Source organism: Syngnathus floridae, chromosome 18 (assembly GCF_059516105.1).
Source record: "Syngnathus floridae isolate MCC-2025c chromosome 18, RoL_Sflo_1.0, whole genome shotgun sequence".
NCBI lineage: Eukaryota > Metazoa > Chordata > Actinopteri > Syngnathiformes > Syngnathidae > Syngnathus > Syngnathus floridae.
In genome coordinates this window covers 10,797,032-10,815,256 of record NC_142430.1, presented here as the reverse complement: position 1 = coordinate 10,815,256, position 18,225 = coordinate 10,797,032, and the positions used below count along the sequence as shown (strand labels likewise).

Below are 18,225 nucleotides of genomic sequence, written 5' to 3'. Positions count from 1 at the left end.
GTGTGTGTGTGTGTGTCTGTGTGTGTGGTCTCCCTGGCAACATGCAAAGGGCGCAGTGGTCACTTTGCTCAGCTGTTTGCTCAGCTTCTAAGTGGCAATTCTTGAATGAAGAAAAGCGACAAAACGCGTCAAGGCTCACCTTTCGCATTTTATTGAAATGGAAAAACACTTGCGGTCACTCGTTTGTCAAGGAAGAAGCGGCCAGCGGGCATGGACGGCACGCTCGACGCTCAAAGCAGTCCGGCCGGCGAGGTCGGGACGCAGGTGCCGCCGGGGCCGCACGAGTGGCGGGCGGGACAGCAGCGCTCCGTGTTGTCGCAGCAAACCGCCTGGCGGGCGACAGCGGGGCCTCAGTCTGGCGCTCTAGGAAACGGGAGGGGCCGAGTGACCACGCACCTGGGGGGAGGGGCAGCAGGCCCAACCTGAAGCGGAGCTCCGGCAGCACGTCTCCCGCTCGCCGCAAGCCGAGGCAGCGTTGCACGGCACGGCGGCGGCCGGCTTCTCGCACGTTCCCGTCTCCATGTTGCACGAGTAGCCTTGCGGGCAGCAGTGCTCGCGGTCGGCGCAGCACACGGCCTGCGGTGCAGAGGACGCAAAGCACCGTCACTCACGCCTGCGCCGCCTTTGCCCAGATGGCAGAAAAAGGCACCTTGAGGAGCGGGCAGCAGCCCCACTCTCCGCTGGGCAACTTGCAGCAGGTAGTGCCGGCCGCGCAGCTGCTCTTGTTGTCGCACTTGACGTCGGCGAGGGCCGGCGGGCGCGGCGCCGCCTTGGCCGCCGGCCTTTTGGCCAGCCAGGGGAATCCTCGGGAACACGACGCGTGCCCTGCTTGGCACGTGTGCCCAGCGGGGCAGCAGTGGGAGCCGTCTTGGCAGCACACCGCCTGAGCACGGAGAGCGCGGCGCACACACACGTGGACATCACAAAGCCGGGTTTGGCATGGGGGACCCGCTTCGCTTCACTACCTGCGGCAGCGGGCAGCAGCCCCACTCGCCGGCGCTCTTCATGAAGCAGCAGCTGGCGCCTTTGGGGCAGCCGGTGCGCTCATCGCAGGCGGTCACGCCTGTCGCGGTGGCCGTCTCGGCGAGCCGGGCGGCGCCGGGCGCCTCGTCGCATTTTGCCTTTGGGGACGAGGCGGCAAGGACGGAGGCGGCGACATCACACGTGCCGGCGGCTAAGTTGCAGGCGGTACCGCGAGGACAGCAGTGAAGGCCGTCCGAGCAGCACGTGGCCTGCCCGAGACACACACGCACGCACAGCAAGTGCGGGCTGGACGCAAAGCTCACATTTGGTCTGATTGTGTCGGTCTTACGTCGGGCATTGGGCAGCAGCCGTAGTCGCCTCCCAGCCGTTGGCAGCAAGTGAAAGTGTCGGGACAGAGGCCTGCCCCACCAGGACACGGCGTCGACGACGTGCCTGCGTGGCGGGCGGAGGAGGGATGGCAATGGTCAGCGGGAACCACCGGCGCAGCTTTTCCTTCCTCCAAATGGTGCAAGTCCAGCGCATGGATTGAGCCTACCCGGAGCGCTGACACGAGGTGTGGCGGGCAGCTTGTCCATCAGGGGCTGCCAGTCACCGCTGGTCGACACGCATCTGGTGATGGCGAGATCGCAGACGGTCCCCTCGGGGCAACAGTGAAGCTTGTCGGCGCAGCACACCGCCTGCAGGAGGAGTTGGTCGGTCGGTCGGCGGCTCACCCGACGAAATGCATGGGCGGCGCCTCACCTTGGCCAACGGACAGCACCCCCACGAGCCGTCGAGCAGCTGGCAGCACGTGGTGGCGTCCGGACACTCCGACTGCCCGTCCGGGCACAACGTGGCCGCCGTCCTCTGAACAGTTTTCCCAGCAAGTTCAAACTTGGAGTTAGCCTGTCTACAGCTTTTCCCTCTAGATATGAGCATGAAGCTAACATGACTGCCATTTTGCGGCACACTCGTTCCCCCTGGTACCTGCTGGGGAGGAAGTGACCTCCTCCAGGGAAGAGTCAGCGTCTGGTTGCTACACGTGGCATGCTGCAGGTCACACGCGGTGCCTTCCGGACAACAATGGAGGCCGTCCGAGCAGCATACGGCCTGCAGCGACGCCGCCACGCAACACACGCGCACGCTAAAGTCATGGCGCCACACGTTGGCACGGGCGCGAGAGGACTGACCCGAGGCAAGGGGCAGCAGCCGTAGCGTCCTGCAAAGTCCTTGCAGCACGTACTTCCGTCCTGGCAGGCGCCGCCGTCGGGACACACTAGCGCCACGCTGGCACCGAGTAGGCTGGCCGCCAACACGCACCACAACACCTGTGCCCAGGAAATCACAATAGGTCAGATGGCGGGCGAGCAGTCCGTGAATTGTTTGCCCAAGTGCAGACCGTCCGGGCCGACGTCGCATCATGAATCATGCTCTCTCTCTCTCTCTCTCTCTCTCTCTCTCTCTCTCTCTCTCTCTCTCTCTCTCTCTCGCTGATGACTGTCCTGCACCTACCTTTGATGCTACCGAGGACGTCTTCAATGAGTCAGACATCACGGGCGTCGACTTACCATTGTGTGACAGCTGACGACGTCAATGATGCTCCCTCACGCTCATGTGTGCCGTCGACTCGCTTGCTGAGAAAAGAGACTAATAGGACATTAGATGCCTCATAAGACATTGTTGTTATGTCAACCGATCGTCGCCACAAAGTGGGAGCTAACGGCGCAAGTTAGCATAGAAAGCTAGGTGACTAACGGTCGAGCTAACGAACAAACAAACTATCGAAGCGTTTGAATGGGTTCATTTCTTACTAACCTGCTCGTTGGTCACATCCGAATCGAAGCGAGTCAACGGGACGACAGAAAAAGTAGAAGGCGGCCGACTAATTTGAACGTCGTTCGCTCAAAGATGTTTTGGGTGAACGCAACCACGGTCACATGACCCGGGGCGGCACGTGACTGTGCCGCTTTTGGCTTCTTCACGTCACGAAAATGAAGAGAAAATTCTAAATTCCGGACTTGTTTTCTATTCTGCTGTACCAGTGACGTGAAATAATTACTTTATTCATTTAATAAAATTAGTCAACACATTAAAATAAGAAGCAAGTTCATACACAGTACATTTTCAAAGTTTTATTGAATTTGGCCACACCACATGGCCCCAAAAATGGCTTCCTGACACATTTTTTCATTTGCCGCCTGAAATGATTGTGATTGTGTAAACAGTAGCTTGTAAACTATATTTTAAAATCGGTATACACCATAATGCAATTATGATGTTCAATTTTATGCAAGTGAGTATTTGACTGACAAAAATGGAAGGATATTTTTTTAACAATCACATAATATTGGGCTTTTACAAAAATGGCTGTCAAGAAGTTCAAGCGTATTGTGCAATGAACATTAGTCTGGCAGAGTGTTCAGCTTCATTTTCCATTCTTCACCATGAAGCTTCCACCAGCGAGTGATGAACACATTTATTTCTCCTTTGTACACAAACGTCACAATGGGGCTCCTCATCCTTACGAGGAGAAGAAGAAGAAGAAGAAGAAGAAGAAGTGCAGCGGTCATTGTGGCTCATCAAACGTCAACACAAACACAAAACAGCACACGAGCACAAAGGTTGGCTTTTCAATAAGAAGCAGAAGAAGAAGTTAGTGTAAACTTGGACCACCGACCGGAAGTCAATTTCGGGACCTTTTCAATGAAAACATGCAGGCCGGGGTCCAAAGCAAGATTGGCGTTGGCCAAAACGTGGCAACCCTCCGGGCCAGAGAAGAAGGCACTCGGAGGAGGCGGCCCTCTCGGGAGGGGTCTGGGGGGGGGGGGGGGGTCAAAGTACGCGCGCGACCAATCAGATAGCCTCGCGCTTGTGCTTCTTGCCAATGACGACACGGAAAGACCATTGTGCGCTTTGTCCTCCCGCGTGAGACCATTCCACACAACGGCCGCTCAGGTCTCACCAGCAATGTTCTTCCAACATTTCTGTGTGCCACAAGTGAGGAGGGAAAAGTGTGCACACGCTACTTGTGAAGCAGCAGCCGGTCCAAGATTCCAATGGCGCTGCGGGGTAAGGAGTGGAAGGGAGGAAGGGAGGAAGGGAGGCAGGCAGGCAGGCAGGCAGGCAGGCAGTTGTGGCCCTTTGTCACTTCCTGGGATGGAAAACCATGAGCGGCCTGTCCTCGATCTTCTGCCAGGGACTCTTGCGGTTCTCCTCCTTGTCCTCATCGTCGGGACCGGAGCAGCGGCGGTTGTCGCCGTCGCGGCCTTTCCGGGGTACAGCGGCGGCTCCCTGGTCCAGAAGCGGCGTCAGCGAGTTCTCCTCGGGGGACGCGGGGCGGCCTTCGCCGGCGGGGGGGTCAGGGTAGGCCAGCTTGGAGTAGCTTTTGCCCGCCCCGCCGTGTCCCTTGCGTCCCGCCTCCCAGCGTTGGTCTTTTGACTTGCGCTCGGGAGCCTCCAGGTTGGCGTCTCTCAGGGAGCCTCCGGGCCCGCCGCCACCCAAGTCGTTGGCGCCGGCGTCAATGTAGGAGTGGCGCACGTGGGCATTGGCGCGGCCGTCCAAGGAGATGAACCAGGCCCGCGGGTGCTGCTTGACGCCCAGCTCCAGAAGCTTCTTCTCGGTCAGGGCTTGCAGCTCTCCGTTCATCTGGGCCATGGTGGAGCCGTCGAAGAGCACCGGAATGGCCACGGCTCCGCCGGAGGCGTCTGATGCCCAGCCGGGGTCCTCGGCTTCGTCCCGGCGGGGGCCGCCCTGATGCTGATGCTGCTGCTGCGGTGGCTCGTGTCGGGCCCCTCCGGCGGTGACGGCGTCCTTGTCGCCATCCTTGGGGTCCGCGCCAGAAGGCAGGCGCATGTAGTGGGCGGGGATCACCAGGGTGGGCACCATGCTGCGGTACATGTTCTCCTTCATCTGGTCGATGGAGCCGCAGAAAATGATCTGGCCCGGGTGGGTGTTGAGGGAGGTGGGCCGGGCCAGGCCGTCGGGCGGCGCCGCCGAATATTCCGGAGGTTTGTCGGGCTGGCTCGGCAGGTAGCCTCGGAAGGGCGGCGGAGACGGCGGGTCGGACGAATAGCCCCCGTTGTCGTTGGCGCCGCGGTGCCGGCGATAGTCGGACTCGCCGCCTTCCGCGGGAGAGTAGCCGCCCCGCTCGTACTCTTGACGCAGCAGCGGGTTGTCCAGGTTGTTGCTGCTGCTGGCGGCGGCGTTCACGGCCAGGTTTTCGCTTTTCCCCGCGGCGCGGCGCAGCTTGCGAGCGGCCGCGTGCTCGTCCAGGTCCTCGCCGGAGCTCCGGTAGTCCCGGGAGGGGGACGGCTCCGACCTGTCGCCGGACGGACCCGACTCCACGAGAGGGCCGCATATGAGATTGAGGCGAGAAGTGGATGTGCCTTGGTCCCGCTTGGCGCCACTGGACGGGAGAGGCTTGCCGAGCTGCCGACGAGGTTTCAAACACCTGCGCCTGCAGTAGTAGAGCAGAACGCAGAGCAGGATGAGGACCAGCAGGGCCAAGGAGCCCAGGACGGCCAGCAGGAAGAGGGCGTGGTAGGTGCCGATGTCACTCAGGCCCGGGTGGCCCGGTCCCAGCCCTGAAACGGCCAGCCACAAAAGTCAACACTCGCCAGCGGTGGCGAGTCACCAGAAGCGAGCATCACACAGCCTCTTGATCAAAAGCAGTCCCTTACCCGAGGAGGTGGGGAAGGCAGCCAGCCAGTAGCCCGTCTGCGGAAGCACCGCCTTCCACACAAAGTGCGAGCCTTCCTTCTGGATGTAGCCCGTGCCGTTGCGCACCCACACGCCTGTCCCACACACGCACCCGCGGGTTAGGGTTAGGCTTAGGGTTGGGGGGGAACGCTCGAGATCAGCCAGAAGGCTTGGCTGTTTGACGGGAGCGCACGTGCTCACCCCAACGTCGCCGGTACGTCCACGTGGGCACGCTGGTGGCCACCCTGTTGCGGGTGTCGGACGGAAGCGGCACAGAAACCCGGACGGGGTCCGAAACGGCGACGGGACGGCCGTCCTCGTCCGAGAGCTCCAAGCCCACCAGCGCCAGCGGTGTCAAGCCGGTCCAACCGGATTCTTCGCCTGAACGCCAAAACACAAGCCAAAACACTCAGCGTTCACTGTCTGTCCGTCCCTCCCTGTCACCTTCCTCCAGCGCCCATCCGTCAACGTTGCAATGACCAACAGGCGCCAGAGGGTGGCAGCGTTGCGGCACTTTTTGATTTGAGCTCAGGAGCGGCCCCTGTGGCAGACCTGAGCCGTTGGTCTCGCGGGCCAGCAGGAAGGGGAATCCGCCCATCTCGTCACGGGTCCTGGCGGCGGTCAGCGAGGCCGTCAGCGCCGTCCCGTTGGAGTCGGGCGGCAGGTGCAGTGACTTCCGGGGAAGCTGCGCCACAGCGCGCTCGCCGCCACCTGCCCCATCACAAAGCAAGCGAGCGCGTGTTTTCTCACGTGCTGACGGTTTTTTTTTTTTTTCTTCTCTTTTCTTACCTGGCGAGCCAGACAGAACCTGAAGGACGTCATCGTACAAAATGAGCGTGCCGGGTCGATGAACCAGAAGGTACAAACTGACGGAGGCGTACACTGACAAAGAAGAAGACGGCAAGCGTAAGCGTGTGCCGGGCGCTGCCACACAGCGGAGTGCTCTTACGTGGCGGGCGGCCCGAGTACCAGGGCACCGAGTTGGTGACGTAGTTTGCTTTAGCGGCGCTAATGATGACCCAGCTTGCCGCTCGGTAGTCAAAGTCCACCCTGGCCGTGCCATCGGCGCCGGCGCGAACCGTCGCCAAGGCGCTCTGGTTGCCGTGGACCTCCACCAGGGCGTCGGCCAGCGGAGACAGGTCGCTGTTGTCGAACACCTGGACTTTGATTTGGACTTCTGCAGTGCAACACACACACACACACACACACACACACACACACACACACACACACACACACACACACACACACACACACACACACACACACACACACACAGACACACACGGAGATGCTGCTTTTCCACACTCCGTTTTAGATGCTAAGCACATCTAGAAATGTCATCACACAACATTGTTTGTCATGTGACCTGTCTGACCTGCTGGCGGTGTTGCCTGGTTACTAACAGCCTTCAAAAGAAGCCCAACTGCAAAGCCCACGCACCCAGTCAAATCTCTAGGGATGGACGCGTGATGAGTGTGGCCTGAAGACGTGCGTTCGGTCGGTCGCTCGCTCGCTCGCTCGCTCAGACGTCACGAAGCAACATACACCGCCATTTTAGCCTCTTTCCTATTTAGGGCTTTGTGCAGCTGTGCGCGTGCCCGTCAGCTATATAATGACGTCATGACCTCGCAAGCACGCGCGAAACAGAACAATGACGACAATAAGACGAGAATTCACGAAGCTCCCTGGTCGCGCACGTTACGCTCGCTCACACGACTATGCAGATGAAGCTAAGGGTGACAACAAAAGGCGGGCGGGCAGGCGGGCGCGAGCTTACCAAAATGCTCGTGCACGGATTTGGCCTCCCAGAGCGCGCACGCGCACGCCAAGACAAGCACACGACATACGCGCCCAGCCGCCATCGTCGCAGCGATATGTCATGACGGTCGGACGGACGGACTGAGTGGTCGCCACCTGGGTCCCGCTTTCCGAGCTTGTGAGGAGGTGCTGCTTCGCGCCTCGCCACGCCGTGATGCTGCACTGCTCGCTCGCGCGCGCGCACACCGACGCGTCTTGTTTGGATGGCAGGAGAGCAGAGGGGCGCCAACATGACGCCCTCTGCTGCTCGACGTAAGAACACGAACGAGCGCAGTTCGACCGTGGGGTGGACCTGAACGCTGGACTGTTCAAACGCCTATATTTCTTATGACTGCGTTTTTTTTTTTTTGATCGATTTCGAACATCCAAAACAAAAAACACAATGGAAAATTAGAAACGATCCGGATAGCCTTAACCAAACGGGGATAGCGCCATCTGCTGGGGAACATGTGGTGCTGCACCCACTTCACTCAGGATTTCTTCAAACCGACCGACCACACGTTTTGAACGCAATTGCGGACACACCACAAACGCCAGCGCTCCCATTTTGGGGACCATGAACACGCAGCACAAGCTTGTGTGCTTTTATGACAGAGCCAGCCAACCAGCCTGGTTGCTATTACATCACCGCACAAATCTTTCAAAAAATAATTGACATCCCTTCCACCCACCCCTTTCTGTTGCTATGTGGATAGCATTTCTAGATCCAGCAGAACGTTTTGCTGGTGTTGGGTACAGACGAAAAAGAGCTGAGTTAAACAAACGTTTTAATGGAACTATTTACAAAGAAGCAAACAATAGTGCTAACTGCTGAGACAATCAAACAGGTACATCAACATGTGCCGTCACTACTGAAGAGAAGAACAGTGATCAGGTGAGGCAAAAAGCAAACTATGGATTTCTTTTTTTTTTTTTTTACTTTTCCTTTTGCATAGTCACCGAGTTGACGGACGGGAGGAACCAACGTGAGATGGCACGGCGAGAGCCCAAACAACCTGAGCCCTGCTATCCAAGGGTTAGTAGCGCCTCCTATGACAAGTGCGGCCCACGGAGGGGGTGGGCACGGTAAGGGGGGGGGGGGAGGACAGCAGGAATGGTTTACAAGTCAAAGACAACGTTACGCTGGAACACGCGACATACAAACATGTCAGGAATGGAAAACCAAAGACAACAAGTGCTCTGCTCCGGTGGTTTGTGGGGGGGCTTCATCCGAAATGTACCTGTTTACTGGGGGGAGGGAAGGAGGGAGGGATGGGGGCAGACTCAACCACCCACCCACCCGCCCATCTTATGTGTCACTTCACTAAAATGTACGTGGGAATTACAAACAAACTAAAGGATAGAAAAACACCCTTTGGCCATATCGGAGGAGTCGCTACATCGTGCGCTACAAGTGTACACGCAACATATCAAAACACCGCTAAGCCCCCCCCCCTATACGTTTCGCCTACTGCACAAATCAGACTTGTTGTAACACGTTTGCGTCTATCGGCGTCGGATTCACTAAAAACTGTGAAAGGATTAGACTGATGTTTGAATATCAAACAACAGGAAGCGCACAAGTTTGCTCGCTCACGGCCGCTTGGGGCCAGCTGCGTGGTGGTCATCGTCGTGGCAACAAGGCGGCTCGCCGTCATCAGAGTCAGGCCGGCCAAAGGGGCGGCATCCCGACAAACTCGCCATCCTGAGCCCGGCGCACTCGCCGTCCGCCTCGGGCTCTGGCGCCGGGTCTTCGGCCAACGGGAAGTCGCGCCGCTCCCACGGCGCCACCGTCTGGAAAAGGGGGCAGGTGAGGAACCGACAGGTGCGGGACGACCGAGTGGGCCGACAAGAGTCTCGCGAGCGAGAGACGCAAAGCGGCGGCGTACCCTCTCCTCAAAGGCCAAGTCGGGCGTGGAGCATCGCGTGTCCTCGCTGGACACGAGGCGGTGAGAGTCACGCGAGCATGGCGTGTCAGGGCTGGGCGGGCTGACAGGCGAGGGCAGGTGGCCGTAGTCGTGCAACGCGGGGTAGTGACCGGGCTCGGGGGAGGCCGGCTGCGGGGTCGGCGGGTTGGTGCTGCAAAACAGCGGTGTGGTGCGCCCGTCCGTCGACTTGTATGACCTGAAAAAGACAACAACCAAAAAAGGGTGTCACTCCAGGGTTGGCTCGTGAGCGGCGGGGCCGGCGTGTCGCCGCGGGGACCTGACCTGCTGCCCCTCCGCTTGGCTGGCGCCAACGCCATCCAGGTCCAGCGAGACCGCTCCTGGTCCTCGTACGGCTGGTGCAGCTGGATGAAGGCCGCGTCTGACAGGTCCTCCACCTATATACACAAGGCGTGGTGGTGTCTGTCAGTAGCGGGGTGCCATCCGTGCAGGCAAACGGGAACCCGCGGACACTCGAACGCCAGAGAAGACACGGCTTCCCGCTCGCCGATTCGCTCACCTCGCGCTCATCTTCTCCCCGCACGGCGGGCTGCGTCAGGACGTCCACGGCTCGCCAGCTGGACAGACGCACAAGTCAGCCGGGCGGGCGGGCGCGCGCTATTGACCGGCGCTCAACTTACCTGGGCGTGAGGATCTCTTTGTACTGCAGCTTCTCCACTCGCGTTGTGGCAGCCACCGACATGGGAATGACAATGTTGTTGATGTCGAAGGAGCTTTCGCCGCGCCTCCTCTTGACGGGCTGCAGCTGGAGTGCACAAGTCAGCAGTAAGTGAGCAGCAAGTGAGCAGCAAGTGAGCAGCAAGTGAGCAGCAAGTGAGCAGCAAGTCAGCAGCAAGTCAGCACATCCGCGGATGGCGGTCCTCCACCCGGCCCAGGCCCGGCGCCCCTCTTACGGCTGTGCCAGCGGCCGGTAGCGCAGCGTTGTCCGAGGATGTCGACAGCTGTCGCGCGACGGGGCTGTGGACGCCGGAGAGTGCCGGACAAGGCGCCGTACTGCCGCCCGAGTCCAGGAAGAATTTTGGCGAGGCTGTGGGACAAACGCATACATTTTGAGGCATTTGCGCTCCATTCCCAGGGGTGGTGAGCAAGCTGGAAAGCAACCAGAGGGAGGGCCACTTCTAGCACAACTGTTGCTTTGGTGGCACAGATGGCCAGTGGAAGGTGCAAACCTTCCATTTCCAAGTTGCAAAATCGCTCGGAAACATGGCACACAAAGGGGGCCGAGGGACTCACAGTCGCTCCTGTCCAACGCGGGCTCTCGTAATCTCTTGCGGCCCGAGGTTTTGTCGTAGGGTCCGGGCGGCGCCGAGACACCGTGCGCTCGCTGCTCCGCCTTGCAGGAGACGGCGTCCGGCGGCCTGGGCTTGTCGGCTCGACTCTTGCAGTGGCCCAGTCCTGAAAGCGCGAGCGGACGTTCATTGGTTCAAAGTGGCAGGTGAGCGAGTGAGCGCATCTCGCCTTCCAAAAAGAGAGAGCGAGCGAGCGCCCCCACGAAGATGCGTGCGTGCACTCACTGACTGCCATGAGCGAGCTGGCAAACTTGTGCTTCTCTTTGCATGACGACAGCTTGTGTTTGAGGGAGAACTTCTTAACGGGTTTACTCCTCTCCAGCGACCTGCCGCTCCAGCAGCTCTTCATCGCCTGCTGCACGCGGAGGCCCACGGCCACATCTGCAATCACATTCAAGAGCTACTGCCAGCCAGCCAAGGCACAACGCAACAACGTGCGTGCGTGCGTACACGCACAAGACCCACCGTCCGAGAAGGACAGGATGGGGTGGACGCCCAGATCCATTCTGGACAGGCGCTCGAGGACGGGCAAGTGGAACTGGGGGTCCTCTCTGGGGACGGGCCGGCCGCCGCACATCACGCAGCCGGGGTTGACCCGGCACGCGCCGCCGCTTCGAGACGCCTGCACGGACGGCGCATTTCCATGCGGGTTTAGCAGGCGATTGAGCGCCGACGATGCCCCCCCCCCCTCAAGGGAGTGCCCACGATGCCCCCCGCCCCCTCAACGGAGCGCCCACGATGCGCCCCCCCCAACCAAGCTACCTTTCCAATCAGGTTGGCCACCGTGTTGGGCTGGATGAGCCTCCGCCGCCTCCAGCCAATCAGAGGTCGCGTACGCGCCGCCACGCACGTGCTGTCCGGCGCCTGCTGGTGCTTGCTGTCCACACTCTCGCCCGCCCTGCTGTCGCCACATTTGGGGATCCGTCATCATCATCATCATCATCACCTTCATCACCAACCAGTACCTGCTGAGGACACCGTTAACCGGCTGCCCGGTTTGAGCTTTCCGAGGCTCTATGGCGACCGGGTGATCCACACGTTCTGAAGACTCATCCTGCAGGCAGCAAGACGTGCACGCAAACTCATGAGCGGTCAACTTTGCACTCGGTCGTAAAGAAACGGACAAAAAAAAGATGGTGCGGCCGGGGCTCAATTTTGTCCCGGGTGCGACTCCATTCATGCAAGGCGCGCTCAGTGGCAAGAGAAATCATTTGACCTGAAAGTTGGCGGGCTCCAACTTGGCTTCTTGAGGCGGGACGCCACCCAGCTCCACCGAGCCCTGCGGAGCAGAAACTTGCAAATGAAGACTGACAGACGTGCGACGTGACATTTGTGCTCCGAGGGAAGTCGGCGTGTTCAAATAATTGCAGAGTCTGCTCGGTCGGTCGGACGTACGGGCCCGCTCCCGACCGACTTCCTTGCTCAGGGTTGAGCAACGACTGACTGACTGACTGACTGACCTTACTGGCGCGGATCTGCCTGAAGATGTCCGTCTGCTGTCGGATGCGGTACTCCAAGTCGGAGATGTGAGCCTGCAACCAGTTCCAGTGACTGATGATGGCCGCCCTTTCCAGCGTGTAGCGGCTCTCGGCGCGCTTCCATCTGGCCGGCGCACACAAAAGGTCAGCTCTGCCCGAGATTTTTTCTAACACCACCTCAGTGGCATAGAACGCACATATTTGATTGACAGGTGAAGCTGGAGCAGGGCGCGCATTTGGCGACACAAACTTCGGCGCCCCGTTCATTGAAACGGGCCAGACTCGTCAACAACAATCTTCCTTAATGTGTGTCAGACTCACAATAATTGACCCCCGACCCCATTTACATTAACTTGGTCAAATCCAGCTTTGTGGCCATGTTGAATGCCGCGGCAAGTTAGAGAGTAAAATGCAAAGAGCAGGAGAGACACACAGCTGAGGCGGGCATGGCCGAAGGACGGGGTGCAGGCAGGAAACTGCAGCAGTCATTACATAAAAGGAGGGAGGGAGGGAGGGAGCAGGGGCTGGAGTTACATAACAAGAGTGGAGGAACTAACAAGCCAGATGTTTGCGACGAGGCACACGAACAGGCGTACGCTTCCTGACAAAGAGCTGCTCAAGACAGTACGCGGAAGCGGCGTTTGCGTCTGGCCGTTGGCAAGGTAGCGCCGATTGAATTTGGACTAGCGTCGGCGCTCTCAAGCGCCACTGTCGAGCGAGCACCTGCGCAAAAGCGGCCAGCGTTACTCACATCTTGACATGCCGCTGCTCCACATCCACCCTGGTGAGCTCCTCCTCCTCCAGGTCCGAGTCGCCGCCGGAGCTGCTCTCCGTCACGTCCGAGTCGAAGGCTTTCTCCACCGAGCGCAAGTTGGCCGAACCGCTCAGATACAAGCGCTCCAGTTCCGAGGGAACCGAGCCGCTCTTCAGGAAGCGGCTCAGGCCGTCCCTGCCGCTGCCGGCCGAGTGGCGTCCCGTCCTCCAGGGAGCCGAGGCGTGGTCCTTGCGGCCGCCGCTGGCGGCCAGCAGGCGGCCCACGGCCGATTCCAAGAAGCCGCCCAACTGCTGCTGAACGTGGCGCTCCACCTGCTTGGCCTGGACCACCTGCAGGCGCTTGCGCAGCCGTCGCAGGCGGCCTTCGATCTCCGCCTGCCGGCTGCCGCTGAGCCGGGCGCGCTCCCCCGCTCGAGCGTCCGCCGGGGAGCCGCGCCGGCTGCAGCCCGGCCTCTCGCGGTCGGAGCGCGCCGGACTCGGGCCCCCGTGCTCCAAATTCACGTCTTGGCTGGCGGGGCTGCGGGTGTCCTGGGACAAGGGCGACTGTTGCGTGGTTGCCTGCTGCGCGTTGGGGCAAAGTCCCGGCGATCGCCTGCGGTGAAGGCTCCCTTTGACGGCGACCCGGGGCGGCCGGCCGTCGGGCTCGGCCGCGTGCGAGTGGGCCGGAGGCTTGTCGCCATTGAGCGCCGCCGCCATGGCGCAGCCGGAGCCGGCGGCCAGCTTCTTGGCCAGTCCGTTGACGGGCGCCGCCGGCTGGTTGCCGTTGGCGCTCATCAGGCTTTTGAGCTGGTCTCCAGACAGTTCGATGGCGTGCCGCTTCCTCAGCAGGAAGTCTCCGCCGTTGAGCCGCGAGCTCGGCAGAATTCTGCCGCTTTTCAGGACTGACTGTTTGATGAGGACCCCTTGCAGCGTGATGGACTCTTTGGTTGAGGCCACAGGAGTCACATCAGAGCAAAGGTAGGATGCCACTAGGGGCTGGAGCTTGCCCAGGGAGTCCCCCTGGGACGGTGGCGGCTGCGACGACGGCTGCTGTTGCTGCTGGTCGTCGTCTTCAGGGGCCACCTTACACTTGGGGGGGCCTCCGGCGTGGATGAGGATGTTGCTGGCGTTGGCGTGGTTGTCGGCGCTGGCCGGGGACAAACTCGATGACGGGGCGGCCAGTTTGAAGCGGATGTGGTGAGCTTCGGCTGGGGCGTCGGTGAGAGCGGGCGCCATCGCAGCCATGCAGTGCAGAGGGACGGGCACGGCGGCCTGCTGCTCCACACCCCCCGCTTACTGCCCCTCCGGAGGACGGCCTATGTGGGCACAAGAGAGACGAGAGCACGCGGTCAGTACCAGACCGATCGATATAAGAGCTATCTCACGCCAAACTACAGCCAGGGGGCCACCGGAGGCCCGTCGTCCATTATTTGGTGGCCCCATAGGACGGGGCCCAAAAACAAAATGAAGAAGAGAGTGGGGAGACAGGCGGCCAAGGTGTGACAGTTTAAAAAAAAACAAAAAACGGTGAGGGTCGTTGCTACCGCAAGTGGAGCAAGCGCCGCTCTACACTGAACAGCTTTTGCCAAGATGCAAAATAAAAGCCAACTAAAACGGAAAGGTTTTTTTCCCGGTCAACAAATGGACTTGCGATTTGTTTGAACGTCCGATTTGTTCACGTATCGCCGTCCAATCCAAATTTGCCCCACAAATCGATATTTGTTTACAAATACCAAGGGCAACAAAAAGCGGTCCTACGAGTGAAGAGACGACAGCTCGCCATTTCCCACCACCAAAGTCGGTTCTTCAGAACTATATGGGCATTCCAGCGGTTCTTTTCTGATGGAGCCTTTTGGTCGTGTCAGGCATTCAAACGAACACAAAGCTGAAGAGAAACCAACACGGTCTCGTCATTTCTCCCACGGCTGAGCGAGCCTATGACAAAATGGAACAGATGTACAAAACATGAAGTGTATACACACAGAGCACGAGTGGAAAATTACACTGGCAAGTGTGCTGGACACAAGTGCACAAGCGGCTTCGTTTGAGCTTCTCTTCAATCCGAGTCAAGGAATGATTTGAAAACTCAGCCTGCCGTCACACCGGCAAGCGAGGGTACGTCCACGCGTCCCGCTAAATTGGTGGATTGAGGCCCCCGTGACGTCACGGCGTCTGCTTCACATTGTGTCAAAGGAGTCATTGCGTGTGCGACATGAGGAGCAACATGACGGCTTGGCCGTCCATCGCATGCCTTTAGACTGCAGTCTATCTCCGGTAGCCGCGCGCGGCCGCCGCTGCCGCCACGCCATGTTGGGGCTTCCCAGGCGCATTATGTAATCTGCCTTTTAGCATACAAAACGGGCGTCGTGCTGCCTCCGACAAGCACCCAAATGGTGTTTACATTACGCACGCACGCACGTCCTTCGGCAACAACAAGAAAAAATGTCACCGAGGCTGCTAACGTTAGCTGCTAGCTCTGCGGCGGCTACTGCTGCTGATGCAACACACGCGACCAGAGCCCCAACCGAAAGGCCACCGCGAGCATCGTTACGACGACGACGGGACCCCGCATCCCTTCATTTAACAGCTCGCCAACGGCGCCAAGGACGGGCGGCGGCGGCGGGCGGGCGGGCAGGCAGGCGCGGCACGCCTCATTACGCAAGGCAACGTTTGGCCAATTCGTCCCGGAACAACGTCGTGCGCGCGCGGCCCCGCACGGCGAAGCTCTTGCTCGTTCGTTCGCTGGCGTTGGCCCGCTTAGGCGCGGACCGGTTGGGAGGCGGCGACGGCGGCGGCGGGGCAGCAGGAAGAAGAGCGAGCTAGCTGCGGCTAACAAAGAAAAAGGAGGAACCTACCACGTGACGAGCTCGCACTATCCGAGGGAATTCGCCCAACAATTCCCTGCACTCCGGTCGGTTGGTCGGGGGGCGGGTGGGGGTGCTGTGGGAGGGGAGGGGGGAACAAGGGCAAGGGGTGGGGGGCAAAAAGGCGGCTGGAATCGACCTCTAGGCCATCAATTTGCCCCCAAAATGCAACCGGGGGCCCGCCCGACGGGGGCCACTCGGCTTCGTTCCGGATCCAGGCAATGGGCGAATCAACGATCTCCACCTTGCTCGCTCGCTCGCTCGCTCGCAGCCTCGCTCGCCTTCCTGCCTTTCCGATTTCAGCACAAGGCCGTCGAACGAGTCCTACCGGGCCGTGGGTCGGGTAAATAGAGAGGCTCTCCGGCCGAGCCTCGGCCAAATAGCCGATTTACGACGGGCCGAAAGCCGTAGGGCGGGCGGTAGGTGCTGCTCTTTTTCTCTGCTTTTCGGAAGAGACGCTGAGAAAATGGCGGCTAGCTGCTCGCTCGGCTTTGAGCTGACAAACACACGAGCGTCGCACTGCGCGTGCGCAAAAAAAGGCTGCCAAGAGGCGGCCTCGGCAGTACCGCACCTCACCGCGAGGGGCAAGCGCACCAAACAACAACAACAACAACAACGAACGACTTAAAGGCTTCAAACATCACATTCGCGCCACAAACATCGAGTCTTCGCTACCCGATTACTATACTCGAGTACATTTGCAAGATATCCCGACGTGAGAGTTTTGTTTTTGGAAAGCTTCCCCTTTTCGCAACAACTTTTATTTTTAGTGATGCTATTCTTTTGGAAACCTTTGGACTTGTTCCATGGTCTAGCTTCGATGTTTACTTACCTTGTCATTGCAGTTGAAGTACATTTTAAATCAACTTTACATGAGTATCTGGACAATCTCTGTCTTTACTTCTATTTAAGTGCAAAGGGTGGGGGGTACACCAGGCTAGCGAATGATTTGATTGTGTCCTTTCCACATTATTTTGGCACTATTTTCTTCAAGGCGCTTCCACAGTTGAAGGAGCGCCCCTGCTGATGTGCGCTTCTGACACTGACACCATGGCAGCAAAGTGAGGCGCGACTAAACGCTGACGTCTTCATTGAGTTTTCCAATCCCCGTTTTTTGGTACTCCCGTGTGAAACAATGTGTGAACATTTTGACACATGCAAACAGCACACAACTCACAGCGGGTGAAACAAACGTCGTACCTTTGAGTCCATGCTCGTCGTCCGGCCGCCGTCGGTGAAACGTATTCCGATGCGTCGCAAGTCGACAACCGGATGAGCGACAGGGACCCCACGTCAATGGTGGACAGCTGTCGCAGCAGACATTCTGACGCTTTGTCTCCTCGTGAGGGTGTAGGACGACTGGAAATGAGCCCAGCTCGCACCCGGGACTGGGCGCCGGCCAACGTCAGGGCACATGTAGACAAAGAGTGGATTGGTCACCACCAGTCAATCGCAGCAAATGAACACTCTGGACAAAGGCTGGTTGTCAGGGCGCAGAGACAAACTGCTGCAATGCAATGGAGGAGAAATGTACGACTTGTCGCCAGCCCATCCATGGCATAGCATGGCACGGCACAGGAATGCCTAAGCCGAGACTCGAACCCAAACCCTCCCGCCTGCGAGGCAGCCAGCCGTGGGAAAGTTGTCCGCTGCGCTCCTTCATGCCACCGTTGAGCGGTGACAAGTTGCAACAATGACTTTTTTCGTGGCTGATGCGCATCACTGATCGCTCCCGCATATTTCGGGGGTCAAGTTCTGATTTCTGGAGAAGAGTTTAGCAGCAAAGCTAATGCTAAAGAGCGAGAGCAGGCTAAGCTAGGCTAACCCTCAGCGACTTTTACGTGACTTCAGGTTGAAAAGTGAGCTGAGAACGTCAACCTTGCTCTGAGCGGGCAGTCAATGTTGCAGGCTAACGGCTCGTGTGGTCGCGACAAGTGTGGCGTTCGATGATTTGCAACAAATAAGCAGGCGAAATTGTTACTTACCCGCTTGTCCTGTTCCGAAGCGTTGACGAGCGCAAACCGAGCCCCTGCGCTCCCATTGGTTAATGGAAACATCTCACAGATTCCCATTGGCTCGCGTGGCTGCCAATCTGTTTACATGCCCCGCCTAGCGGAAATGCCGACCAAAGTTGAGCGCGTGATACAACGACAAAACCAAACCAAACCAAAACAATGGCATACGCGACAATTGTGTTCCGTGAAAAGTTGTACATGGCCGATTCAAATAGACAATTGTGAATTCCCTACAGCCGAATGAGCCAGCGAGTCACGTCTCACCAAGCGCTGTTTGGACGTGCATTCGATACTTTACTGTCATATAAAACTAAAAAAAGACTCCCGGGCCGTTCACCTGGGTTCGAGGCCTTGGATATAATCAACACCGTTGCAAGGCGTGACACCGACAAGCCAATGAGCTTTTTTTAAAAATTATT

At 58.9% G+C, this 18,225-nt stretch overlaps 3 protein-coding genes across 8 annotated transcripts; all 3 read right to left on the bottom strand.

The window, feature by feature from the left end:
- Positions 1-128: 128 nt before the first annotated feature.
- grnb (granulin b) lies at positions 129-2,941 on the bottom strand. Of its 2 annotated transcripts, none has more exons than XM_088360023.1 (11): positions 2,779-2,941; positions 2,532-2,610; positions 2,154-2,291; positions 1,951-2,073; positions 1,726-1,830; positions 1,520-1,661; positions 1,313-1,416; positions 966-1,232; positions 650-883; positions 397-576; positions 129-329 (listed from the first exon to the last, which is right to left on the bottom strand). In XM_088360023.1, the coding sequence occupies exons 2-11, from the start codon at positions 2,532-2,534 to the stop codon at positions 231-233; spliced, it is 1,395 nt and encodes a 464-aa protein (XP_088216149.1). In that variant the 5' UTR covers positions 2,535-2,610; positions 2,779-2,941; the 3' UTR covers positions 129-230. The 2 variants fall into 2 exon arrangements, with proteins under 2 accessions (XP_088216149.1, XP_088216150.1); XM_088360024.1 differs by having other exon boundaries at positions 2,532-2,597; positions 2,779-2,935.
- A 139-nt stretch (positions 2,942-3,080) lies between these two features.
- fam171a2b (family with sequence similarity 171 member A2b) lies at positions 3,081-7,711 on the bottom strand. Its single transcript, XM_088359989.1, has 7 exons — positions 7,442-7,711; positions 6,611-6,838; positions 6,451-6,543; positions 6,214-6,372; positions 5,863-6,042; positions 5,643-5,756; positions 3,081-5,546 (listed from the first exon to the last, which is right to left on the bottom strand). The coding sequence occupies exons 1-7, from the start codon at positions 7,524-7,526 to the stop codon at positions 4,108-4,110; spliced, it is 2,298 nt and encodes a 765-aa protein (XP_088216115.1). The 5' UTR covers positions 7,527-7,711; the 3' UTR covers positions 3,081-4,107.
- A 521-nt stretch (positions 7,712-8,232) lies between these two features.
- Positions 8,233-17,916, bottom strand: LOC148383054 (KAT8 regulatory NSL complex subunit 1-like). Of its 5 annotated transcripts, none has more exons than XM_088359976.1 (16): positions 17,777-17,916; positions 16,992-17,179; positions 12,926-14,243; positions 12,157-12,298; positions 11,913-11,975; positions 11,662-11,750; positions 11,459-11,597; positions 11,162-11,318; positions 10,922-11,077; positions 10,641-10,802; positions 10,301-10,434; positions 10,028-10,152; positions 9,907-9,964; positions 9,672-9,784; positions 9,351-9,585; positions 8,233-9,255 (listed from the first exon to the last, which is right to left on the bottom strand). In XM_088359976.1, exons 3-16 carry the CDS (start codon positions 14,170-14,172, stop codon positions 9,055-9,057), a joined length of 3,021 nt encoding a protein of 1,006 aa, XP_088216102.1. In that variant the 5' UTR covers positions 14,173-14,243; positions 16,992-17,179; positions 17,777-17,916; the 3' UTR covers positions 8,233-9,054. The 5 variants fall into 5 exon arrangements, with proteins under 5 accessions (XP_088216102.1, XP_088216105.1, XP_088216101.1 ...); XM_088359979.1 differs by lacking the exons at positions 16,992-17,179; positions 17,777-17,916 and adding an exon at positions 15,783-16,316 and having other exon boundaries at positions 12,926-13,203; positions 13,285-14,243; XM_088359975.1 differs by lacking the exons at positions 16,992-17,179; positions 17,777-17,916 and adding an exon at positions 15,783-16,316.
- Between the last annotated feature and the right edge of the window lie 309 nt (positions 17,917-18,225).

Coding starts and splice junctions, on each gene's coding strand:
- LOC148383054 (XM_088359976.1), bottom strand. CDS start 14,172: ATGGCTGCGATGGCGCCCGCTCTCACCGACGCCCCAGCCGAAGCTCAC. Junction 11,598..11,661: donor GTTAACGGTGTCCTCAGCAG/GTACTGGTTGGT, acceptor ATGTGGCGACAG/CAGGGCGGGCGAGAGTGTGG. Junction 9,785..9,906: donor GGGGAGAAGATGAGCGCGAG/GTGAGCGAATCG, acceptor TTGTGTATATAG/GTGGAGGACCTGTCAGACGC.
- fam171a2b (XM_088359989.1), bottom strand. CDS start 7,526: ATGGCGGCTGGGCGCGTATGTCGTGTGCTTGTCTTGGCGTGCGCGTGC. Junction 6,544..6,610: donor GTACTCGGGCCGCCCGCCAC/GTAAGAGCACTC, acceptor CTTCTTTGTCAG/TGTACGCCTCCGTCAGTTTG. Junction 5,757..5,862: donor GACGTACCGGCGACGTTGGG/GTGAGCACGTGC, acceptor TGTGTGGGACAG/GCGTGTGGGTGCGCAACGGC.
- grnb (XM_088360023.1), bottom strand. Junction 1,831..1,950: donor GGTCACTTCCTCCCCAGCAG/GTACCAGGGGGA, acceptor AAAACTGTTCAG/AGGACGGCGGCCACGTTGTG. Junction 1,417..1,519: donor ACCTCGTGTCAGCGCTCCGG/GTAGGCTCAATC, acceptor CCCGCCACGCAG/GCACGTCGTCGACGCCGTGT.